Source organism: Salvelinus fontinalis, chromosome 34 (genome assembly GCF_029448725.1).
Source record: "Salvelinus fontinalis isolate EN_2023a chromosome 34, ASM2944872v1, whole genome shotgun sequence".
Lineage (NCBI taxonomy): Eukaryota > Metazoa > Chordata > Actinopteri > Salmoniformes > Salmonidae > Salvelinus > Salvelinus fontinalis.
This window is the reverse complement of record NC_074698.1, coordinates 13,256,540-13,277,171: the sequence shown is the minus strand read 5'-3', so window position 1 is coordinate 13,277,171 and position 20,632 is coordinate 13,256,540. Positions and strand designations below refer to the sequence as shown.

At 44.6% G+C, this 20,632-nt stretch overlaps 1 protein-coding gene across 5 annotated transcripts in view; it reads right to left on the bottom strand.

Moving 5' to 3' along the window:
• Positions 1-20,632, bottom strand: part of LOC129833175 (protein TANC2-like) — a 131,736-nt gene that overhangs the window by 48,415 nt on the left and 62,689 nt on the right. For 4 of the 5 annotated variants that reach the window (XM_055897537.1, XM_055897535.1, XM_055897536.1 and 1 more), the window contains exon 3: positions 17,539-17,635. In XM_055897537.1, the coding sequence (XP_055753512.1) occupies positions 17,539-17,602 (64 nt within the window). In that variant the 5' untranslated portion in view covers positions 17,603-17,635. Of the gene's footprint in view, positions 1-9,128; positions 9,396-17,538; positions 17,636-20,632 lie in introns of those variants that run through there. The other variant, XM_055897538.1, reaches the window with a different exon arrangement.

Genomic DNA, 20,632 nt, shown 5'->3' with positions numbered 1-20,632 from the left:
TTGCATTTCTAGTGACAGAGATTAGAGTTAATACGACCCTGAGGGAGAGAGGGTGAAAGAAAGAGAAAGAAAGAAAGAGAGCAAAAACTGTCTTTAGTGTTTGAGCTCCGGTTGCACTCCTCTGGTTATGAAACAGTAGATGGAAAGGAAGGGAGGATGAGAGGAGGAGTGGAAGAGAGGAGGAGAGGAAGCTGTGCCCATCATGTTCTGTTATTTAAGGCTGCTACTACTGTAGATCTCTTCAGTACATATGCATGGGAAGGTAAAGTAAAAGGGACCACATGCACACACACACACACACACACGTGCATCAGATGGCATCAGACAGGAAGCTGGCCTGTTGTGTTGAGCTCGTCTTCCGAACGGCTCGGCCTCCAAACAACAGATGGACCGAGTGGACGGATGGCCAGTTACACAAGAGGGAGGGAGGGCCATGTGGTGTGTGTGTGTCTCTGTGTGAGTGAGAGAGTGACTGAGTGAATGACGTGAGAGAGCGAGATATTGAAGGAGATGGGTGAGATGGAGACTACAATTTCCACCACATGCCCATGTCCGCAACTAATATAATCACTCTCTAACTTTACTGCGGAGGTAAAATGTCACACCCTTTGCGCCACATGAAAATGCCTTCTGGAGCTTCTCTCACAATGTGTAGGAAGAGCCTTAACCACCCGAATGGATGAATGCAGAGACATGATAGGAAATGCACCCCGTCACTAAATGACTTCAGAGTCCCAGGCAGGCAGCTCTAAGCCTGGGAGAGCAAGGAGGGAGCAAACTAATCACCAGTGAGAAATGCCACGAGGGAAGGAGGTAAAAAGTGGTAAAAAGTGTCACCGGAGCGGAACCGCAACCGACTGTGTGAAGGAATTCATACACTGCTTTGATCAATAACCCACCACACAAATGGCAAAGGATGTCAGGGAAAATCGGATTTGCGGTATGACAGTGTTAAAACACTAGCTGTGATTGAGGTGTTTTCTGTCCTCTCAGGGAGATCAAAGGGACTCTAGAGTGGTGTGGCAGGAGAGCTTTCCCCCTAACGAATGTTCCAGGATCAGCTATATTATAATGTCCCTAATGGTTAGGGGTAAGATTTGAGGTTGTTTTATCTGATCCTAACTAGATAAGTGATTATGGGGAAATATTTACTTTGAGTGAATTTTAAAAGGGTGACAGTGGACAGGACGTTCAGTCACCCTGACAAACTACAGGCAAATGACAGCAAAGAGTGAGCAGTTGAAAGTGGTGGAAAGGAGGCTAGTTTGTGAGTGTTTGTTCATGCATTTGATCATTTGGTTGCCTGTTTGTGTTGTGTAGCCTAAACATTGTCACACATTTCCTCTTTTAGTATTGGTTTTGTCAGATGAATTTATGTGCATTAGAATTAGGCCTAGCTGACCTCCGTGTAACAGCATGAGGAGGACTACCAAGGCCCATAATGCACTGTGTTCCACACAAACACACTTTTTGTTGAAATGTAAGGACATTTTGGCATAATATCTTTTCACCATTAAACATACTATTTTCCCTAAACTAACCCTAACCTGATTCCCCAAAACCCTAACCCTTAAGCTTAACATAGCATTTGAACAAATTCAGGACCTGATTTTTCAAAAAAAGTTAGGTTTTCTACCTTTTCAGGACATTAAGGTGAAGTGTTAGGACATTGCGGTCCTGACACACACACACACACACACACACACACACACACACACACACACACACACACACACACACACACACACACACACACACACACAGCCCTGAAAACAATGACTCCACAGGATGGGGGAGTAGTGATAGAGAGCGGCAGAGATCTCAATTTACGAGAGACTGCTCACCTAATGAAAAATCACTCCACTAAAATCTGAGTACCGATCTGCCTAGTGTCCTTGAGTCTGAAATAGAGCGCAGGACAGGGGTTACAGCATCATCCCACGTCATTCAACTCTCCCTCTCTCTGCTCTATTACCATAGCACGGGGAGAGCAGCATTGTGAGGCAGAGGAGGACAGAGAAAGGGAGAACGAGGAAGAAAGTAAAGATGAAGAAAATAAAGAAACGTTGATCCTATCATTTTTAATTACCTAAACCTCACAATTTAACAAATATTTCCATGTTGTCTATGGACAAGTTAAATAAATTATCTAGGCTAATTACCTACAATATGGGTTGACTGGTAAAGTTCCATACAAATTTCTCCTGTAGGTTTGATTATATCAGGTTCAGCATGTTGAAAAACAATTGTTCTAGTACATTACCCCCCCACGCAAAACCCAGCAGCTTGGGTCCTAAGCCCAAAGCATGGCCTAAACTTGCTCTGTGTGGCACTGCCCAAAGTCCCAATTCATGGGAACAACCACCCCAACACCAGCTGGGGGGGGGGGGGGGGGGTTATCATGCTAACATCATAGTATAACACCATGGCTGCTAATGATAGCATGCTAACACCATAGCCAACAGTAGGACCACAGAGAGCCATTGGCAGAAAGTGGAACGCCATACGGTGCTCTGGCATAAAGCCACGTACATGACGCAACTCTCCCTAGTCACACACACGGCGCAGAGGGGGCGGTTACGACAGCTGCTTGTGTCATGGGAACACATGTTCCATCCTGTGGTGTCATGTAGCCTTCCCTAAAGGCTGTTGCCTATAACCAACCGACGTGCTTGGGAGCCTGTGGGAAAGGCTACCCTATGGCAGCCTTTCCCACATGGTGGATCCCAACCAATTACATTGGGTCGCAGCTTGAAACTGGGCTGTGGCAGGAAGAATTGTTTGGTAACACTATTTTTCAGCTGGCACCTAGTAGTTTATTTACACACTTATAGTGGGGTATCAATGGTTACTTTCTGGCACTTCGAATAATTCAACATGCCTGGTGCCTCTTCACATCATTTAGGCTAGGTTAATATTCAGAGACATTCTCTAGTTCTCTCCACTTTGTCTGGTGAGACACACCACATGGATCAATATGAGAGCGGCCCTGACATCCACGAAGCGGACACATTAGTGACAGGGTGTTCACTCACACTCTTAATTAGGCAATAAAGGAGCTCTGGGCTCTGTGGAAGCCTTATGTATGACGTATTTACAAGACAGGTGGGATTCAATAACTGTAAATGTGATACTAGTAAACTGCAGGAAGTCTCTATTTGAAATGGGTGAACCCAACATTTGAATGAATTCTTCTAAGAAATGTCCAATACCGGCAGTAACCATACCCTACGTATGTGTACATCGTGTCTGAAAGAAGTCATTAATCAGACATGTAAAATTAAAATGATTTAGAACTTAATAATAAATGCATGTACCAGTCATAGCTAGAGTATGCAAGACAATCTATTCTAATTATGTGGACTTATGAATTGTACTCTGAAGTAGGGGTTTACACTTAATGTATCCAATTGCACATTAGGAGTGAACCTATAGCTATTTGAACAGGGCCAGAGACCCCTGACGAAGACAAATGTCTGCTCTGACCTTGGTCTACTCTGAGCTGAAGGTGACCAGCTGTGTTCCTCCAGTTCCAAATCAATCCAATAATTTGTCACATGCTTCGTAAGCAACAGGTGTAGACTAACAGTGAAAGGCTTACTTACGGGTCCTTTTCCAGCAATGCAGAGTTAAAGATGAAAAATTATAGGAAAAATAAATACAGTGACTAACGAATAATAATGACGAGTAAAAGTAACATGGCTATATACAGGGAGAACCTGTATCGAGTCGATGTGCAGTGGTACGAGGTAATTGAAGTAGCTATGTACTGTACATATAGGTAGGGGTCAAGTGACTAGGCAACAGGATAGATAAGACAGTAGCAGCAGCGTGTGGCGTCAGTATGCAGGTGTGCGGCGTCAGTATGCACGTGCTGCGCATGTTATGTGTGTGTGGGCATACAGTATGTCGTGTGTTGGGGTGTCAGTGTAAGTACTGTAAGTGTGAGTCCATAGAGTCAGTGCAAGAAAGTTTGTGCTAAAAAGAGTCATTGCAGCTAGTCATTTGAATAGCTATTTAGCGGTCTTGATAGTAGTCCCTCTGAGTGGGACACAGAGGCGATAGACCAGACTTATAGGGCCTGGAGTTTTTCCTAGCCGAGAGTTAGCTAGAGGTACCGTACTATAACCTTACTTGCCTGGCTTATTTTGTTACTTCAAATACTCATTATTTTTCTCTCTAAATAGAATTAATTATACATGGGGGAAACAAGACCTGAGATACCATAACTAAACATACAATTCCAAATCATCTGTTGTTTTCTCTTTGCTGTGGGGAATATTTGCCTGCTTGTTTGGAGCATGTGAGGAGCTAAGTGTTCCACATGGTTCCAGATGTTAAAGCCTTGTACAGCCTAGCAGCCATTATAAACACGCACTTCCAGTTGCGACTTGCTAAGAGATGCTAGTTAAGGTTTCTGTGTGTGTTTCTGGCCTGGAGAAAGAAGCAATGCTTGGGCGTAGTCTTGCGCTGTTGAATAATTCAGCGTTCTGGCTGGTCAAGGGGAGGGCTGTGTGTGCGTGTATGTTTCTGGGCTGTGTGTGAACGAGAGCATGAGGGAGTAGGTTAGCCAGCGAGAGGAGTAGAAAATAGAGGAGAGGAGACAAGACAAAACCCCGGGCTGTGAGCCACCACTCCTCCACTCCTGTTTTCTATCGGTTCTTTTTTGTTCCTCCTCTCTGTCCCTCTGTCTCTCATCAAGTGCTCCACTGGGCTCTCTCTCCAAACAAAGCATGCTAAAGTTCATCTGGTGGCGTCTGCTACAAGCTAGGCTTTGCTAACAGGGCACTGTTTATCCTACTTCAATGAAAACGACAAGGTTATAATAGGGCCCAGAGGTTTTCCCAACGACCTGACCTGTTCCTAAAAATTCACTGCGAGGGAAGTAACCAGACATTCAGTTTAAATCGAAGGCATCAGGCAACAGTCTAAAGCTAATGGCAGAGGTGTAGACGATGGTATCATGCAGTGTCATAAGATGGTTGCCTCAATGGACACTACAACATGTTGCTGGGAGTATCGATGAAACCATGGCTTAATGACAGGGGGAGCAATCCTGTGCTTCAAAGGATGACATTGGGAGACATTTGAGCTTCATAGAGCTTCATGAGCCTGTATTGCTGTAAACAGGGGTGGTAAGTAGCTGATGAATGTTGTGAGAGGCTGTGTGGATCCACAGTGTGTGCTGCCTGCTGTGCTCAGCGGCAGGCATTGCATGATAAAGCCCATAAATCCAGCAGCGTCGACATAATTCACTGAGGGGAGGAGAAGGAGAAGAGGGGAAAGAAGAGGAGGAGAGGAAAAGCGAGTCACAGTGACCTTGTGTACCATGATGTTACATATATGGAGTTAGCGGGACCCAAGAGATACAATGTGAGAACATTAAAGCAAAGTTGTGACAACATTATTATACAGATGATATGGGACACGGACACAGTATCAGTGTAACAGAAGATAACTCCTCACAAAACCCAGACATAATATACTCTATGGGCATTTCAAAGTTCTAGAGTGGGATCTCTGTTAGTTCTGAAGTATGGCCCATTTAATACAGAGACATTGCCACAGTAGGCAAGGTAACAAATCCAGCCCTCCTCTTACTTGTATCATTGCACAACCAGTAAATCACCAGCAGAATCTAATTTTCATATTCACTCTGTTGTTAATGCTTACATATTGGATCCTAATTCTAAAAGTAGGAGAGATCCTACTCTGGAACTTTGAAATGCCGGTAGAATATATTATGTTCAACAATATATAGCAATCAAATGTTGAAATCAAAATACTACTCATATGACACCAATGTTTGCTTTGTAGCACCTAGAGATGAAACACTATGGAGTCTGGGTAAGGCCTTAATAATTGTGTCCGTCAAACTTTGCTTTCGTCAAAGAATCCTCCAGTTGCAGCAATTACAGCCTTGCAGACATTTGGCATTCTAGTTGTCCATTTGTTGAGGTAATCTGAAGAGATTTCACCCCATGCTTCCTGAAGTACCTCCTAGAAGTTGGATTGGCTTGATGGGCACTTCTTATGTACCATACGGTCAAGCTGCTCCCACAACAGCTCAATAGGGTTGAGATCCAGTGACTGTGCTGGCCACCCCATTATAAACAGAATACCAGCGGACTGCTTCTCAAATAGTTATTACATAGTTTGGAGCTGTGCTTTGGGTCGTAGGAGGGAATTGGCTCCAATTAAGAGCAGTCCACAGGGTACGGCATGGCGTTGTAAAATGGAGTGATAGCCTTCCTCAAGATCCCTTTTACCCTGTACAAATCTCCCACTTTACTACCACCACCAAACCGTCACATTGCCTCCACCATGCTTGACAGATGGCATCAAGCTCTCTTCCAGTATCTTTTCATTTTTTTCTGCGTCTCACGAATGTTCTTCTTTGTGATCCGAACACCTAAAACTTAGATTTGTCTTTTTTCCAATCTTCCTCTGTCTAGTGTGTCTTCTTTTGCCCATCTTAATCTTTTATTTTTATTGGCCAGTCTGAGATATGGCTTTTTCTTTGCAACTTCTGCCTAGAAGGCCAGCATCCCGGAATCGCCTCTTCACTGTTGACATTGAGACTGGTGTTTTGCGGGTACTATTTAATGAAAATGCCAGTTGAGGACTTGTTCGGCGCCTGTTTCTCAAACTAGATACTCTAATGTACTTGTCCTCTTGCTCAGTTGTGCACCGGGGCCTCCCACTACTCTTTCTATTCTAGAGACAGTTTGCGCTGTTCTGTGAAGGGAGTAGTACACATCGTTGTACGAGATCTCCAGTTTCTTGGCAATTTCTTGCATGGAATAGCCTTCATTTCTCAGAACAAGAATAGACTGACGAGTTTCAGAAGAAAGTTCAATGTTTCTGGCCATTTTGAGCCAATAATGGAACCCACAAATGCTGATGCTCCAGATACTCAACTAGTCTAAAAGAATAATAGCTTTATTGCTTCTTTAATCAGGACAACAGTTTTCAGCTGTGCTAACATAATTACAAAAGGGTTTTCTAATGATCAATTAGCCTTTTAAAATGAAAAACTTGGATTAGCTAACACAACGTGCCATTGGAACACAGGAGTCATGGTTGCTGATAATGGGCCTCTGTACGCCTATGTAGATATTCCATTAAAAATCAGCTGTTTCCAGCTACAATAGTCATTTACAACATTAACAATGTCTACACTGTATTTCTGATCAATTTGATGTTATTTTAAAATGGAAAAAAAAAAGATTTACTTTCATTAACAAGGACATTTCTAAGTGTCCCAAAACTTTTGAGTGGTAGTGTATGTCAACAATCTTTTCTCCAAAGGACTATTCTATGGCTTACATTTTGTGAAAATTCTCCAAATCATGGTCTTTTTTTGTCTGGGTTTTGTGAGGAATCACTCAGAAATGTTGTGGGAGTACAAGCGCAAGAACAGTTTGGGAATGTAATGTTTCTGCTGAGCCACTGTACTGTGTGGTGGACACTTATCTAACCAGCCGCCCCCAGCAAACACTCAACCATGCCCACCTTCACCAGCCACCCACTATACTCATTACCCGCATACTCTACACACTCATACTGGGCTATGGATTGGCCAGAAGAGAACAATACCATTAGCTGTATTTTCTCTCTGGGTGGTTAATGATGTGATGATTTTAAAGCAAGTCATTTCCTCTCTATTCAGAAGCCATCAGTGCTTCCCTGCTGCTAGGCATTAGAGCAGAGTTAAAGCAGAATAAGAAGAGCAGCAGAGAAACTTCACAAGCAGAGCAACCTGATCCCACTGTGCCCTGCATCTCTCTCTCCCTCCCTCCCGAGAACCCAGAGTGGGCGAGATATACTGACAGTGGAGGGATGTGTGTGTGTGTTGAGGGGAGAGACAGAAAAGGAGAGGGGGAATATGTGTGAGAATGAGAGTGTGGGACTGTGCATGGGAGGGTGAGGGGTGTGTGTGAGTGAAAAATAATGCATGTTGATGGGATGAGTGTGTGTATGTGATTGGATGCGTGTGAGACAGTAAATTGTATACCTTCCTAATATTGAGTTGCACCCTCCCCTCCCCTTTTGCCCTCAGAGTAGCCTCAATTCGTCGGGGCATGGACTCCACAAGGTGTCGAAAGCGTTCCACAGGGATGCTGGCCCATGTTGACTCCAATGCTTCCCACAGTTGTGTCAAGTTGGCTGGATGTCCTTTGGGTGTTGGACCATTCTTGATACACACAGGAAACTGTTGACTGTGAAAAACCCAGCAGTGTTGTAGTTCTTGCCACAAACCAGTGTGCCTGGCACCTACTACCATACCCTGTTCAAAGGCACTTCAATATTTTGTCTTGCCCATTCACTCTCTGAATGGCACACATACACAATCCATGTCTCAACTGTCTCAAGGCTTAAAAATCCTTCTTTAACCCATCTCCTCCAAGTAACATCAATAAGGGATCATAGCCTTCACCTGGTCAGTCTATGCCATGGAAAGAGCAGGTGTACTTAATGTTTTGTATACTCAGTATGTGTGTGTGGGAGTGTGTGAGTGTGTAACGCGTCTGTGTGTAACGCGTATGTGTGTAACGCGTATGTGTGTGTGTGCTCTGCCTTTATCTGCAGGAGTCCTGTGCTGCTAGGGAGGGGAGGAAACGGCTACTTCGCATCATTAGGCTGCCTGTGACTCGCCAGAGAGAGAGAGAAATCATACATGCAGCTCACACAACTCTGTGTGAGAGACGTTCCATGTTCTACACACCCCAGCCCCTTCCCCGCCCATAACCTGTCACACCAGAGAGAGAGGGGGAGCAGGTGCATAATGGTCTGGAGCGAGAAAACCAGAGCAGTACATGAGGCAGAATCAGAAACCGAGAGAAGCATTTCATAGCATAGAACCACACTGAAAAGATCAGAACTGTCAGTCATCCTGATTGACATCCAGTGGGCAGCGCTAGACTAGCTAGCTAGTACTCAGAGGTTTGTGCATCACAGAGCAGCTAAAGGACAGTCATCCCAGCAGTCTCAGCAGTAAACACGTACTTCTCTGAACCCGACCACAATTACCTGTCCCTTCTCTATGGCCCCTAGAGTCCCCCCGCCCCTAGATTCCACCCTCCTATGTAAGTACCCTAGCCAGGTAAAGCTTGAGTCAGTCTCACCTCAGTTAGTAGAAAAAGTCTGCGTCTCCAGCTAGTAAAATCCTGTACCATGGTAAACTACTTGAAGGACGTGGCATAGAGATATGGCAATAGAGGCACACAAATGATGAGGAATAAAAAAGGAGAGGGAAGAGGAGGAGAGGAGTAAGAGAGAGAGAGATGGAGAGCTGTAGACAGAGAGTGAGCTCTGCAGTGTTGAAAGCAAGTGCCAGGTATTGGCCAACGCGTAGGAACACACACAAGGACAGACACACAGGAACAGGCAGGCGGGCAAACTCGCCCTCCCTCCTCTTCCTTCCTTCCCTCTCTTCCCTCTCCCACTCGATAGCGATAGAAAACACTCGGAAGCTCTAAAAGGCGCAATGTCCTCCTTGAACAACCACATAAAAGCATCACACTCACAAAACACAGAAATCCTAATAATTATATAGACAATAGTACAGACACATACTTGATCCATGCATCCTTATGTAAGCCCACTCCGATACATAGATAGACCCACCCACACAGGCATAATCAAGTAAACATGATTATTCCCAAAACAACTTGTCACATCAAAGGGAACGGTGTTTGTGAACACAACCTTCAATCCAAGTGAGGGCACATTCAGAAAAGCCGTGAATAGGAATATAGTTCTACTGAACTACAGAGTGGTAGTAGGTTAAAAAAAACATATTTCCGGGTATCCAGAGGTGTTGAGAAGAAATGCTATTTTAAAATGGGAAGCCTTTCCTTCCTCTCCAGGTCGCTCTTCCTCTGAACTAGAGAGGTTGTTTCTGTACAGGCACAATGGTGATGAACACACAGAGTATGTCTGCTGTGAACATTATACACTGAATGTGAGTATAAATGACAGTTCCCTTGCTTACAAAATTTGCGCATGTGTGCATCTCTTTGATTATGTTTGTGTGTGTGTGTCTGTGCGATAACATGTGTTTTAGCATGTGTACGTGCACAAAGTGAATATGGATTGCATACGTATCCATCTGTAAACTCCATGAAGAGTTCCATCCGATGATCTGAGGTGACACTTTCCCACGGGGCTGAATTCCAAAGAGGACAGGTTCACACACACAAGCTGATGGTGGAGCTTTATAGTGCTGTAAACAACCCTATAAACCTGTAATGCATCAACACCACACAAAGACGCTATTTGTGGAGTCTGGCCATGCGTAACCTACTGAAAACTATAGGCATCCTACCAGACCACATGATTACAATGGTAGGTAGTTGGCATCAGAGTCAATAGTACAACAGCAAAGTAAACTGCCTAGCAAAAGGACTTAATCCTCCTAATCAGATCCTAGATCTGTGGTTAAGGGCAACATCTACCTTTACCAATAGAGAAGGGGAATAACACTTTTACAACAGCAGCTTGTCTGGTCTCCACCTACTGAATCATCTACTATACAAGTTTGAATCACTTACACAACTCATGGAGACAGATCTGAATCATCTACAACACAAGTGTGAATCACCTCTATATAAATCGTGGAGACAGATTTGAAACAAATCTACAGGGGTACCATTCGGTCAGTTTTCGCTAGGGCTTTTAAGACCCCTTTGCTACTGGTTGGGTGTGAGGAGGTTAGGGTTGATGACATTGATAAACCAGTGAGCTAAGCGAGACTGGGGCAGATCGTCTGCAGCCTCGGAGCCACGTGACACTGCGTAAAGCCTCGACTGGGGAAAGGAAGGAGAGATTAGGTCTCTAATGACTGTATCAGTCACATGGAGGGCTGGGTGTAACATCAGTCACACACTGGGCCTCCTGGTGCAGAGTTCCATGCCAGAGTCAGTGTCCGTTACTACTGAACTGAGTTTAGACTGGTTTAGAAGGGGAGACTCCTGGTGCAGAGTTCCATGCAAGAGTCAGTGTCCATTACTACTGAACTGAGTTTAGACTGGTTTAGAAGGGGAGACTCCTGGTGCAGAGTTCCATGCCAGAGTCAGTGTCCATTACTACTGAACTGAGTTTAGACTGGTTTAGAAGGGGAGACTCCAGGTGCAGAGTTCCATGCCAGAGTCAGTGTCCATTACTACTGAACTGAGTTTAGACTGGTTTAGAAGGGGAGACTCCTGGTGCAGAGTTCCATGCCAGAGTCTAGTGTCTGTTACTACTGAACTGAGATTAGACTGGTTTAGAAGGGGAGACTCCTGGTGCAGAGTTCCATGCCAGAGTCTAGTGTCTGTTACTACTGAACTGAGTTTAGACTGGTTTAGAAGGGGAGACTCCTGGTGCAGAGTTCCATGCCAGAGTCAGTGTCCATTACTACTGAACTGAGTTTAGACTGGTTTAGAAGGGGAGACTCCTGGTGCAGAGTTCCATGCCAGAGTCAGTGTCCGTTACTACTGAACTGAGATTAGACTGGTTTAGAATGGGAGACTCCTGGTGCAGCCTCTTTGGTGCAAGATTGTACCAGGGTAGAGACTGCCCAGAGAGGGCATTGTTAGCAGGGGAATAGGCTGTACTAAGTCCTCCCATTTTATGTAGCTGGCACTGACTTTCATGAAACCCATTCTTTTACAATATAGTTTCTCTCTGTTATAGACTGACTGCAGTGAGCAGTACACTCCTCTGTCCTTTCCTGTAGCTTGCTCATTTGGGGATTTGAGCAAGCTATGATGACCTGCCAAGTTACATAAGGTGATCCCTGTGTTGAAGCATCACCTGGTGTTTGAAAAGCATTCAGCTCCTATAATCCCCACACCCCTCTACGTTTTCACTCATCATTCCAAGGGATCTAAAGGTTCTACACACAAAGGTGGAAGGAAGGGTACCCCAGAGAGAGACTGATGTGATGTATGGGAGAAGAGGAAGGGTAGTGAGGTTGTCTTACAGCTGAGCCCCTCTGTAGTGTTGCAGGCAGCGCCTGAGCCGCACAGTAGCCCCCATCTTCCTGGCCTCGCTCCAGGGATGCTTTCTTTTCACAGGCAGCAGGAACTCGGGGGGGGGGGGGGGGAGTAGGGCTGGGGAGGTAGAGACGGCTAGTGGGAGGTAGGAGGGATAGAGGAATGTAGGTGGGGGCCAGCCATTCCGCCAGATGAATGGAACCTGTCTGGATGGGCGTCCACCCAGGATCTGGGCAGTGGGCCAGAGCCTGTCAGCGGGCATGGGCAGGGAGACGGAGAGAGAGAACCATGGAGAGAAGCAGATCAGGGAGTTGGAGAGAAGCAGATCAGGGGAAGTGTGGACTGATAAGAGTGAGGTAGATAAACGCATTAGCGCCTGAGATTTGGTAGAGAAAATAAATAAAATGTGTCCAATAGTCTTACTACAGCCTCTGTTGGGCAAACACGAGGACACTGAATTACAAAAATCAACTCCATTAGCACAATCATTTAGAGGAGGATAAGTCTTTGGATAAAATATCATGCGTTTGATTCAGACAATGTTAACATGGTGCACCTCAGAACAGAAACCATTAGTAGAGCTGCATGTCTTGGTTGTAAATCATACCTGACAAGCTGCCGGCTTCAGCACCATCATTCCCACAAGTGCTATTTAAAGAGGTAAAGTAAATTCTGTGGAAAATAACCTCATCACCAAACGGGAAGTAATGAATGGCCATGGTGGGGATGATGGGCGGGGACAGCCTGTCTAGTAACTAAGGTCCACAGCTGCCGTGAAAATCTCTAATTTTGTCGATGTGCACAGCTTCCTTACATAACGCGTGGCTCTGCGCCTGATTGGTCTCGGTTGCATGAGCCTCTAAATTTGATTGGATTTCATTGACGCTGCTGACAAAAAAGCTTGCAATTAGCAGGCGGTGCTGGGACAGGCACAACGGTTTGGCTGGCAATGACAGTCACCAGAGCCATTGAGCGGCGTTAGCCAGCAAACTCAGATTGCTGCAGCTGACACACACATCCCCTGGCCCCTTTCCATCATCCGCATCCATACAAGCTGCTTAGCCATAGCACACCGCGTGTCCCAGTGCTGTAGTCGTATGCTGCATTTTGGAGAGGAATCAGCATCCACCAGAATGTGTATATAGTGGTATATAGTGGGTGACTACCTACCCCTTCTGAAGGGGTAGGTGAGGTGAGGCAGTTACTCTTGGGAAAAAAAAATTGTCTGACAACTTTAACACTGAGCTCTACAGCAGTGTAGAAATAACCATTGAATACAGAACTGCCTTGGCTTGTTCCAGGAAACCCCGCGGATCTGCCTTACAATCTACACGTGTTATGACATGTTCTAAATGTTTACCGCAGTCTGTGCAGCGTTGGGAGATCACGTTTTTTCCCTCGCTCTGCACACGATATCGCACAGTGTTGCAGTTGGCTGTCGCTAACGTCAGCTTTGATTCTTATCCAAGAGGTTAAGGAATCTGGAGGCTAGTAACCATCAATCCCAAGGTGACATGTGTTTTCCAGTGTGGTGAGATCGTTCATGTTTACTTGGCAAGTGCTGGTTGCTTGGATTTAATTTATGCCAAACATATGCTGAGGATATCGAAAGGTTGCTGGATCGAATCACCGAGCAGACAAGGTAAAAAAAAAAATATATATTTCTGTCCCTGAGCAAGGCAGTTAACACACTGTTCCCCGGGTGCCGATGACGTGGATGTCGATTAAGGTAGCCCCCCGCACCTCTCTGATTCAGAGGGGTTGGGTTAAATGCAGAAGACATATCTGTTGAATGCATTCAGTTGTACAACTGACTAGGTATCCCCCTTTCCCTTTCATTTGCGTACAGGTTGAGGGAGGCAGCATACAAACCCTATAATATGTCTTTGAAACTAACAAAATAAAAAAGGACATGGGAAGAGAGATTGCTAGTCATAAATGATTTGCCAGAACTAGTGGGGGGTCTTTCATATAAACAACAAGAGAAAAGCAGCAACTGCATCCCAAGGAAATTTTAAACAGACCATCCTTGGAGGAAAAAAGACTGCTTTACCAAGACCAACTGTTGTGGTAGTTTGGTGTCACGTTAGATTCTGTGTCACATAACAATCTTGTATTCTAAATGCTCCTCGATGTTGGCAGCAGTACAGCATTATGGTCAACAGCTGGCTATGATTGAGCCCCTAACATCTCAAGAGAGAAAATGAGTAGACAGGAGTGCACCTCATCAACGCCAGGCTTGGTACAGAGCCCAAACACCTCTGGCTCCGTGTCCCCCCCCACCTCATCGCCCCCTGCCTGTTACCCTCTGCCAGCCCACGACAAAACCACATTGGCCTCTCCCACAGTGCATTACCTTCTTCTGTTTGAATTGTAAACTGCGATCTCTCTCTATTTCAACAGTATTCCAAAAGTACTTTCTGCCTCAAGAGTATAAGGCCAATGAGTTCATTTTCGGGCCCTTCAACATGAGACTTCTGTGGTACACAGTCATAGTATCTTGTGACCTCTAATAACCTTATATTACCCTAATTAGCCCTCTATGGCCTTTCATAACCATCTTTGTTCTGACAAGACGAGTAACTGAGGAAATCCAAAATGGCTTTCTGGTAAAACAGATACCACAGGCTTTTAGCGCAATTACCCTGGATAAAGGGAGAGGTTATGAAACAGGAAAACCAATGCTTCAGATTTAGAGCCTGGACTACACTTGCCGCTCTGAATGGACTAGCCCGTTTGCCGAGTCACGTTTCTCATTCTGTTTGGATGGAACGGAGGAGCTCTGAACACACTGGGGTGGCACTGTTCCGAGGGTAAACATAGTGTAGAGCCAGACACTTTCCTCTCAGCGCTGGCTTTAGGAAGAAAAACATATACACCCGACGAGTAGTGGCCAAGATCTACCACACCTCCCCACTGAGGTGCAGAACACAGTCATGACTGAGGTTGCACGTTGCCACGAAGACAGCCTTTGCTATAAGCAACTTCAACAACTTACAGGGACATGGAAATAAACGTAAGGTACTATCGCTGGCTGGACCCCTGCCTTGAAAACTTTTCTGGCCCTTTAAATGGTGGCTATTAGCAACATTTCAGCTTAATTGAAATGACAACGTGTCAAGAGTGGACACAGTGTGGGCTTGTGTGGAACAGAGGGTCTCTTGACACTGTGGCATGGTTTAAAACACTTTGTTACTGTGTATTTGGTTGGCTCAGGTTCTCTCAGGAGGTCAGTTTATGAGCCTAAAGAACCTACTGCTACACTGTAGCAGATATGTACACCAGTGAATCTCGAGTCCTGAGGAAAAGCAACTCAGTTGATGATAAGAGTCCAATGGTGGTACAACTTTACTTCCTCAAGCCATTGGCAATACTGTCCAACCTAGAGCACAATGTAACACATTTTACAAGTGATGCCTTTTCAGCATTCTAGTACAGTTAAATATTTCACACACACACACACACACACACACACACACACACACACACACACACACACACACAGGCGGTCTAAGGCACTGCATCTCAGTGTAAGAGGCGTCACTACAGTCCCTGGTTTGAATCCAGGCTGTATCACATCCGGAAGTGATTGGGAGTCCCATAGTGCGGAGCACAATTGGCCCAGCGTCGTCCGGGGTAGGCCGTCATTTTAAATAAGAATTTGTTCTTAACGGACTTGCCTAGTTAAATAAAAGGTTATACACACACACATCAAAAAGTTATTTTGTTGGCATTTACGCATGTCTCCATTGTCAGTAAAACATAATCAAAACCTATTTATTTCACTTACTTGCTGTGCTGTTTCGTTGTTAATTTGTTCAGTCGTTTCACTCTCAACCAGGATTTCATCATACATGTCCAGCAGTGAAGTTTCACCTGTGTCTGTCCGTGGCCTCTCTTCCTCGGTGGCACTGTCACTGTGTCCGTTTCCATCTTGTCCAGCTGTGTATGTAACATTTCACGTTTCTTGTCTGCATCGAAGTAGCGGTGCTTGCACATGGCGTCGAGCATGGTGGCGACACAGTAAAGAGCGAATGCCACTGAATCGCTGGTTCACAGCCTGTGTGGGCAGTTTTGTTGAGCAGGCGATTCAATGCCATGACAGAGGGTATCCCGTCTGCTGCAGGCGCAGTTTATGATCTTATTTCTCCAGTCAGTTGTTCGAATGGAGCTAGGAGTGTGTTCATGTTTCCAAATTTCAAACATTTTCTCAAATGCCATTGAAATGGCAGGAGCGGTATGACAAACAGCACAATCATGAGCAGGAAATACGGCTTTCCTCAGTACGAAATCCTTGTCGACCCACTGTGCTGTCACACTCATAATGCTCATGGGGCTGATATCGCTGGTCCAAATGTCAGTCGTGAAGCTAATAGCAGTAATGCTATTACTGTGTAATTCCGGTAGGGCAATATCTGAAAAATTGCGCACTTGGTAGTGTGTACTGGTGCTTGACCAGTCAGCGAAAGCCAACATCACCCACGACAGAGAACGGTTGATTGTCAAGGGCAATGAATCCCATTATCTTGGCTTTAATGGATTTCACCTTCGAGTTGTCTCGCTGAAATGTTGTTACTCTTTCAAATGATGCTCGACTTCTTGACTGCTCAATCCACACATCAGACATTGTTGGCTAAGTTAAGAATGCTCTGTTGCACGTGTAGCACAACATTTTACGTGGCATCATTACGTCATGTACCTACGTTATATAGGTATGCATGTCAGCTTTGACATCGGTTTTGCACAGACGTTAAACTAGACATCGGGCAGATACTGTCGTTGGCATCTTTAACTAATATCGGCCGATTCCGATATGTTCACTGGTGTATCGTGCATCCCTAATTTTTATGTTGCTAACATTTTGAGCCTGTAGGAACTACTGTAACGAAACTGCAAAACATGTCCTAACCCTAACCCTAACCCAGACAAAGGCAGTAACAGAATCGTGTAACTTACATTCGTATAAAGTTTCTTCAAGTTAAAAGGAACGAATGGTGGGAAACAATCCGTCTCCAGTTTCATGGGGACTGAAACCCTTTGTGAATGACCTCAAACCTCCGTTTCTGGGAGATGAGTAACTTGAGTAAGAGAAGAGAGTGTTTGGGGTGTACTGTATAGCTGCACCGATTTATAAAGACGTGAACATAACCAGCTGCATCCCAAAGACGTACTTTACCAAGCTTCACGTCTCTACTGATCATGTGGCACGCTCCACTCCTAGTCCCTGGAGAGGGTGCCATAGCTGTGTAGTCACAGGTATCTCGTTCTGAACTCCGCAGCGCAATGCCTCCTGTACCGCGAGTCACGTTTTATCAGCGTAAAAAAAGCTAGGCAGACGCCAACTTGTGAAAGGAGGCAAGTGCTTAGGTTAATGACTTGGTTCCTCGCAGCAAAGAGAGACATCACTGGTAGATCTGTGACTTCAATAGCAGGCAATAACCACAGTTAGTAAGTCATATGTTGTATTATTGAAGCACATAGTTAAACTGTGAGTGGCAAGCTTTACACACATACAGACAGACACACCACATACACAACACTGGTCAGACTGACTTACCACTGTTGCGATTTTTGCGGTTGGACTTGCCGCCAAGCAGCATCTTCAAGCTGTTCCTGAACATGACTGCACCGGTCTGCAGCGGCTATAGAGAAATCTGCAGAAGAAAAAGGGAGTGTTATTAATGTAGGCTATATTTACTGATGTTGGTTATTATTTGTTGTCAGCAGTATTCACTTGGCATCTAAAGCTGGGACCGAGAGACTGAAAAATAGCTTCCATCTCAAGGCCATCAGACTGTTAAACAGCCACCACTAACACAGAGGCGCTGCTGCCTACATACAGACTTAAAATCATTGGCCACTTTAATAAATGGATCAGTAGTCACTTTAATAACGTTTACATATCTCGCATTACTCATCTAATATGTATACACTGTATTTTATACCATCTATTGCATCTTGCCTACGCCGCTCGGTCATTGCTCATCCATATATTTATATGTATATAATCTTATTCCATTCCTTTACTTATTATTATTAAGGTAGTTCTTGTGGAATTGTTCAATTACTTGTTAGATAATGCTGCTCTGTCGGAACTAGAAACACCAAGCACTTCGCTACACTCGCAATAACATCTGCTAACCATGTGTATGTGACCAATAACATTTGATTTGATTTAAATTGCAAGTGGTGGGATAGTGCAAGGGGCAGATGAGGTAAAGATGTTGCAAATTCCAGAAAGATCACCACAGAACATCACAACGGCACAGAAGGTAAATTGTACTATTCTGTCACCTAGTAAATGGTTTTACAGAATTCAGGTACTTAACAAGAACAGCAATTTCGCACAGGTAAATTATTCATCCTCTTCTACATACTGACATATTCGTAGTCTCTATGAGGATGAGGTGAATACAACATTAGCAGCCTGGTGGGGGAGATTTTGTTCCTTCCTGTGTGTTATAATAACTCTTCATTCATGAGATTTGTCATGCTTCACTGAATTACTTAAGGAATATTTTAGTACCTACGTCAAACAACGTTCACACCCATACAACTGATAATTACTGGTGTGTAACGTATAGGTGTACCTTTATTCAACAGGCTTTGAAATCATGTTCTTTTGTGTCTTTGTAATGTGCAAAGTAGTATCAGTGCATATGTATGTTTCTGAGCTTCTTTTTAGCTTGCATCCGGGTGCTTTTGTGTGAGTATATGAGAGAAAGACCAACAGAGATAAAAGGAGAGAGAGAAAAAGATTGTGTCCGCCTGCCTTTCCTTTCTCTTGCTGCCACGCTGCATGATAATTAAGCAGGAGAAAGAGGCAGTTGTGGAATGAGTGGAAACATTGGCTCTCCTCAAAGCAAATAGAGGCGGCCTAAAATGCCGCCTGAGCTTCGAACAGCAATCCCTTTACTAAGTATCGAGTAGACCCACGCGTTTAGTGTCTTGGGAATCTTTGGTACCACGCTGTTAAAATCCTCTGCTTTCTTTGGTCACATTACAGCTTTTAGAAAGAGCCGACTGTGGTTCCCTCTCATACCTATCCTCTTCAACTTCATCTTTAGAAAGTTTGGATTAGCCATTTTGGCTTTTCAGGTATTCTCTCGTGTTTGGCTAATGTCATACATTTTTCACACAAGGTGTCAAACATGGAGAACTACGACCACGCCTAATCCAGGTCGAGGCAGAAGACACGGCGCTTTTTGAGCCGACACTGGGCTTGGGCGGTATCCAAATTGTCATACCTTCATACTGACCTTGAGCAATACCTGGATATTCGGTAATACCGCCACTGAACAAGGGGCGCTGTTTTCAAACCCCACTGAGACTCTGTACTCCAAAAGGTTAGCAATGCTAACAAGTACATGTAACATCCCATAAAGAATGCTAACATTTCATACAGTCTCTTGACCTAAACTATTCAAGTAACTCACAGTTTGCTGCACGCACAAAACAAACTATTAGACCACAAGGCTCTTGATCCAGGAGGGGATTCTCTGCTGTTACCAAGCAAAGCTTGATTTTGGAAGAAGCTAACCACTAGATACTGTAGCTAACTAGCTATTAAATTAGCAAACCAAATGCAGAGCATTCAGCAAATTCTAGACAGTTAACTTAATAGTAGAAGATGTCTAGCTGGCAAACATTTAGTTGTGAGTTCCATACTGTAACTAGATCACCTGGCACAATGCTGTACAACAGTGAGTGACTCACAAGGCTCCGGTCTCTCTTCGTGGTGTGCTTGTAAACAAACACCATGTGACTGGGGACTAACGGTAAGCTTCATAATGAAAAATTATGTAACAGGTGAAATGAAGAACACAATCTTCTTTATTTCCTAAAGTACTGCACAAATTGACTGCAGGTATTTCCTTAAAAAGTAGCAACAAATATTGAAATGGATATAAAAAATAAAAAAATAGTTAAAGGTATTGAGAAATACCCCGGTATACGGTGTATCGACTAAGCCTATCTGACACACAACCAGTCCTGAGCTGAGCGCACACCAAATAGAGGCAATTAGCAGCAGGAGTGTTCCTGATATTTGAGGAAAACCAGAGACCTTTAAAAACTCTTTCAACTGGTGTCAGCCAGTCAGTGCCAGAGTCAAAGGGAGAGGACTCTGTTGCAGGGAGAATGTAGTTTTAGTTTGGCTTGGTGCTTTTGTGTTGTACGCTGGGGGGGAAGGTAACTGTACAGTAACAGATGTTCCATGTTAAAGCTGGGGAATGACTCAGCGAGACACTGGACCCTGTGGCTTCTTCTGGCAGCCCACGATGCCAAACAACATCAACAAAGACGAGCCAGTGTGAAGCTCCCCCGACCTAGTCTCTCCTACCCTATCCTGTTCCTTTCTCCCTCCACCCCCACACCTGTAGCCTCTCTTTTCCAATGTTTTCTTCAAATCCTCATTTCCCCCCCGTTTTCTCACTCCAGTCAATCCTCTTTTCAATCTCTAGTGTCTGGTTTCTTCTAGACATGGTCTATTCATCTCCTTCTTTCTCTTTGTCCTCCATTCCGCACTCTCTCAATTTTTGCTAACAGTGCATGTACCCTCCATATGTGTATTTCAACTGTAACTCAGACCCCCCTCCCTTTGTCTCTCTCTCTCTCCCCCACAGGGGGTCTGTGGCAGTGGTCTGACCGCA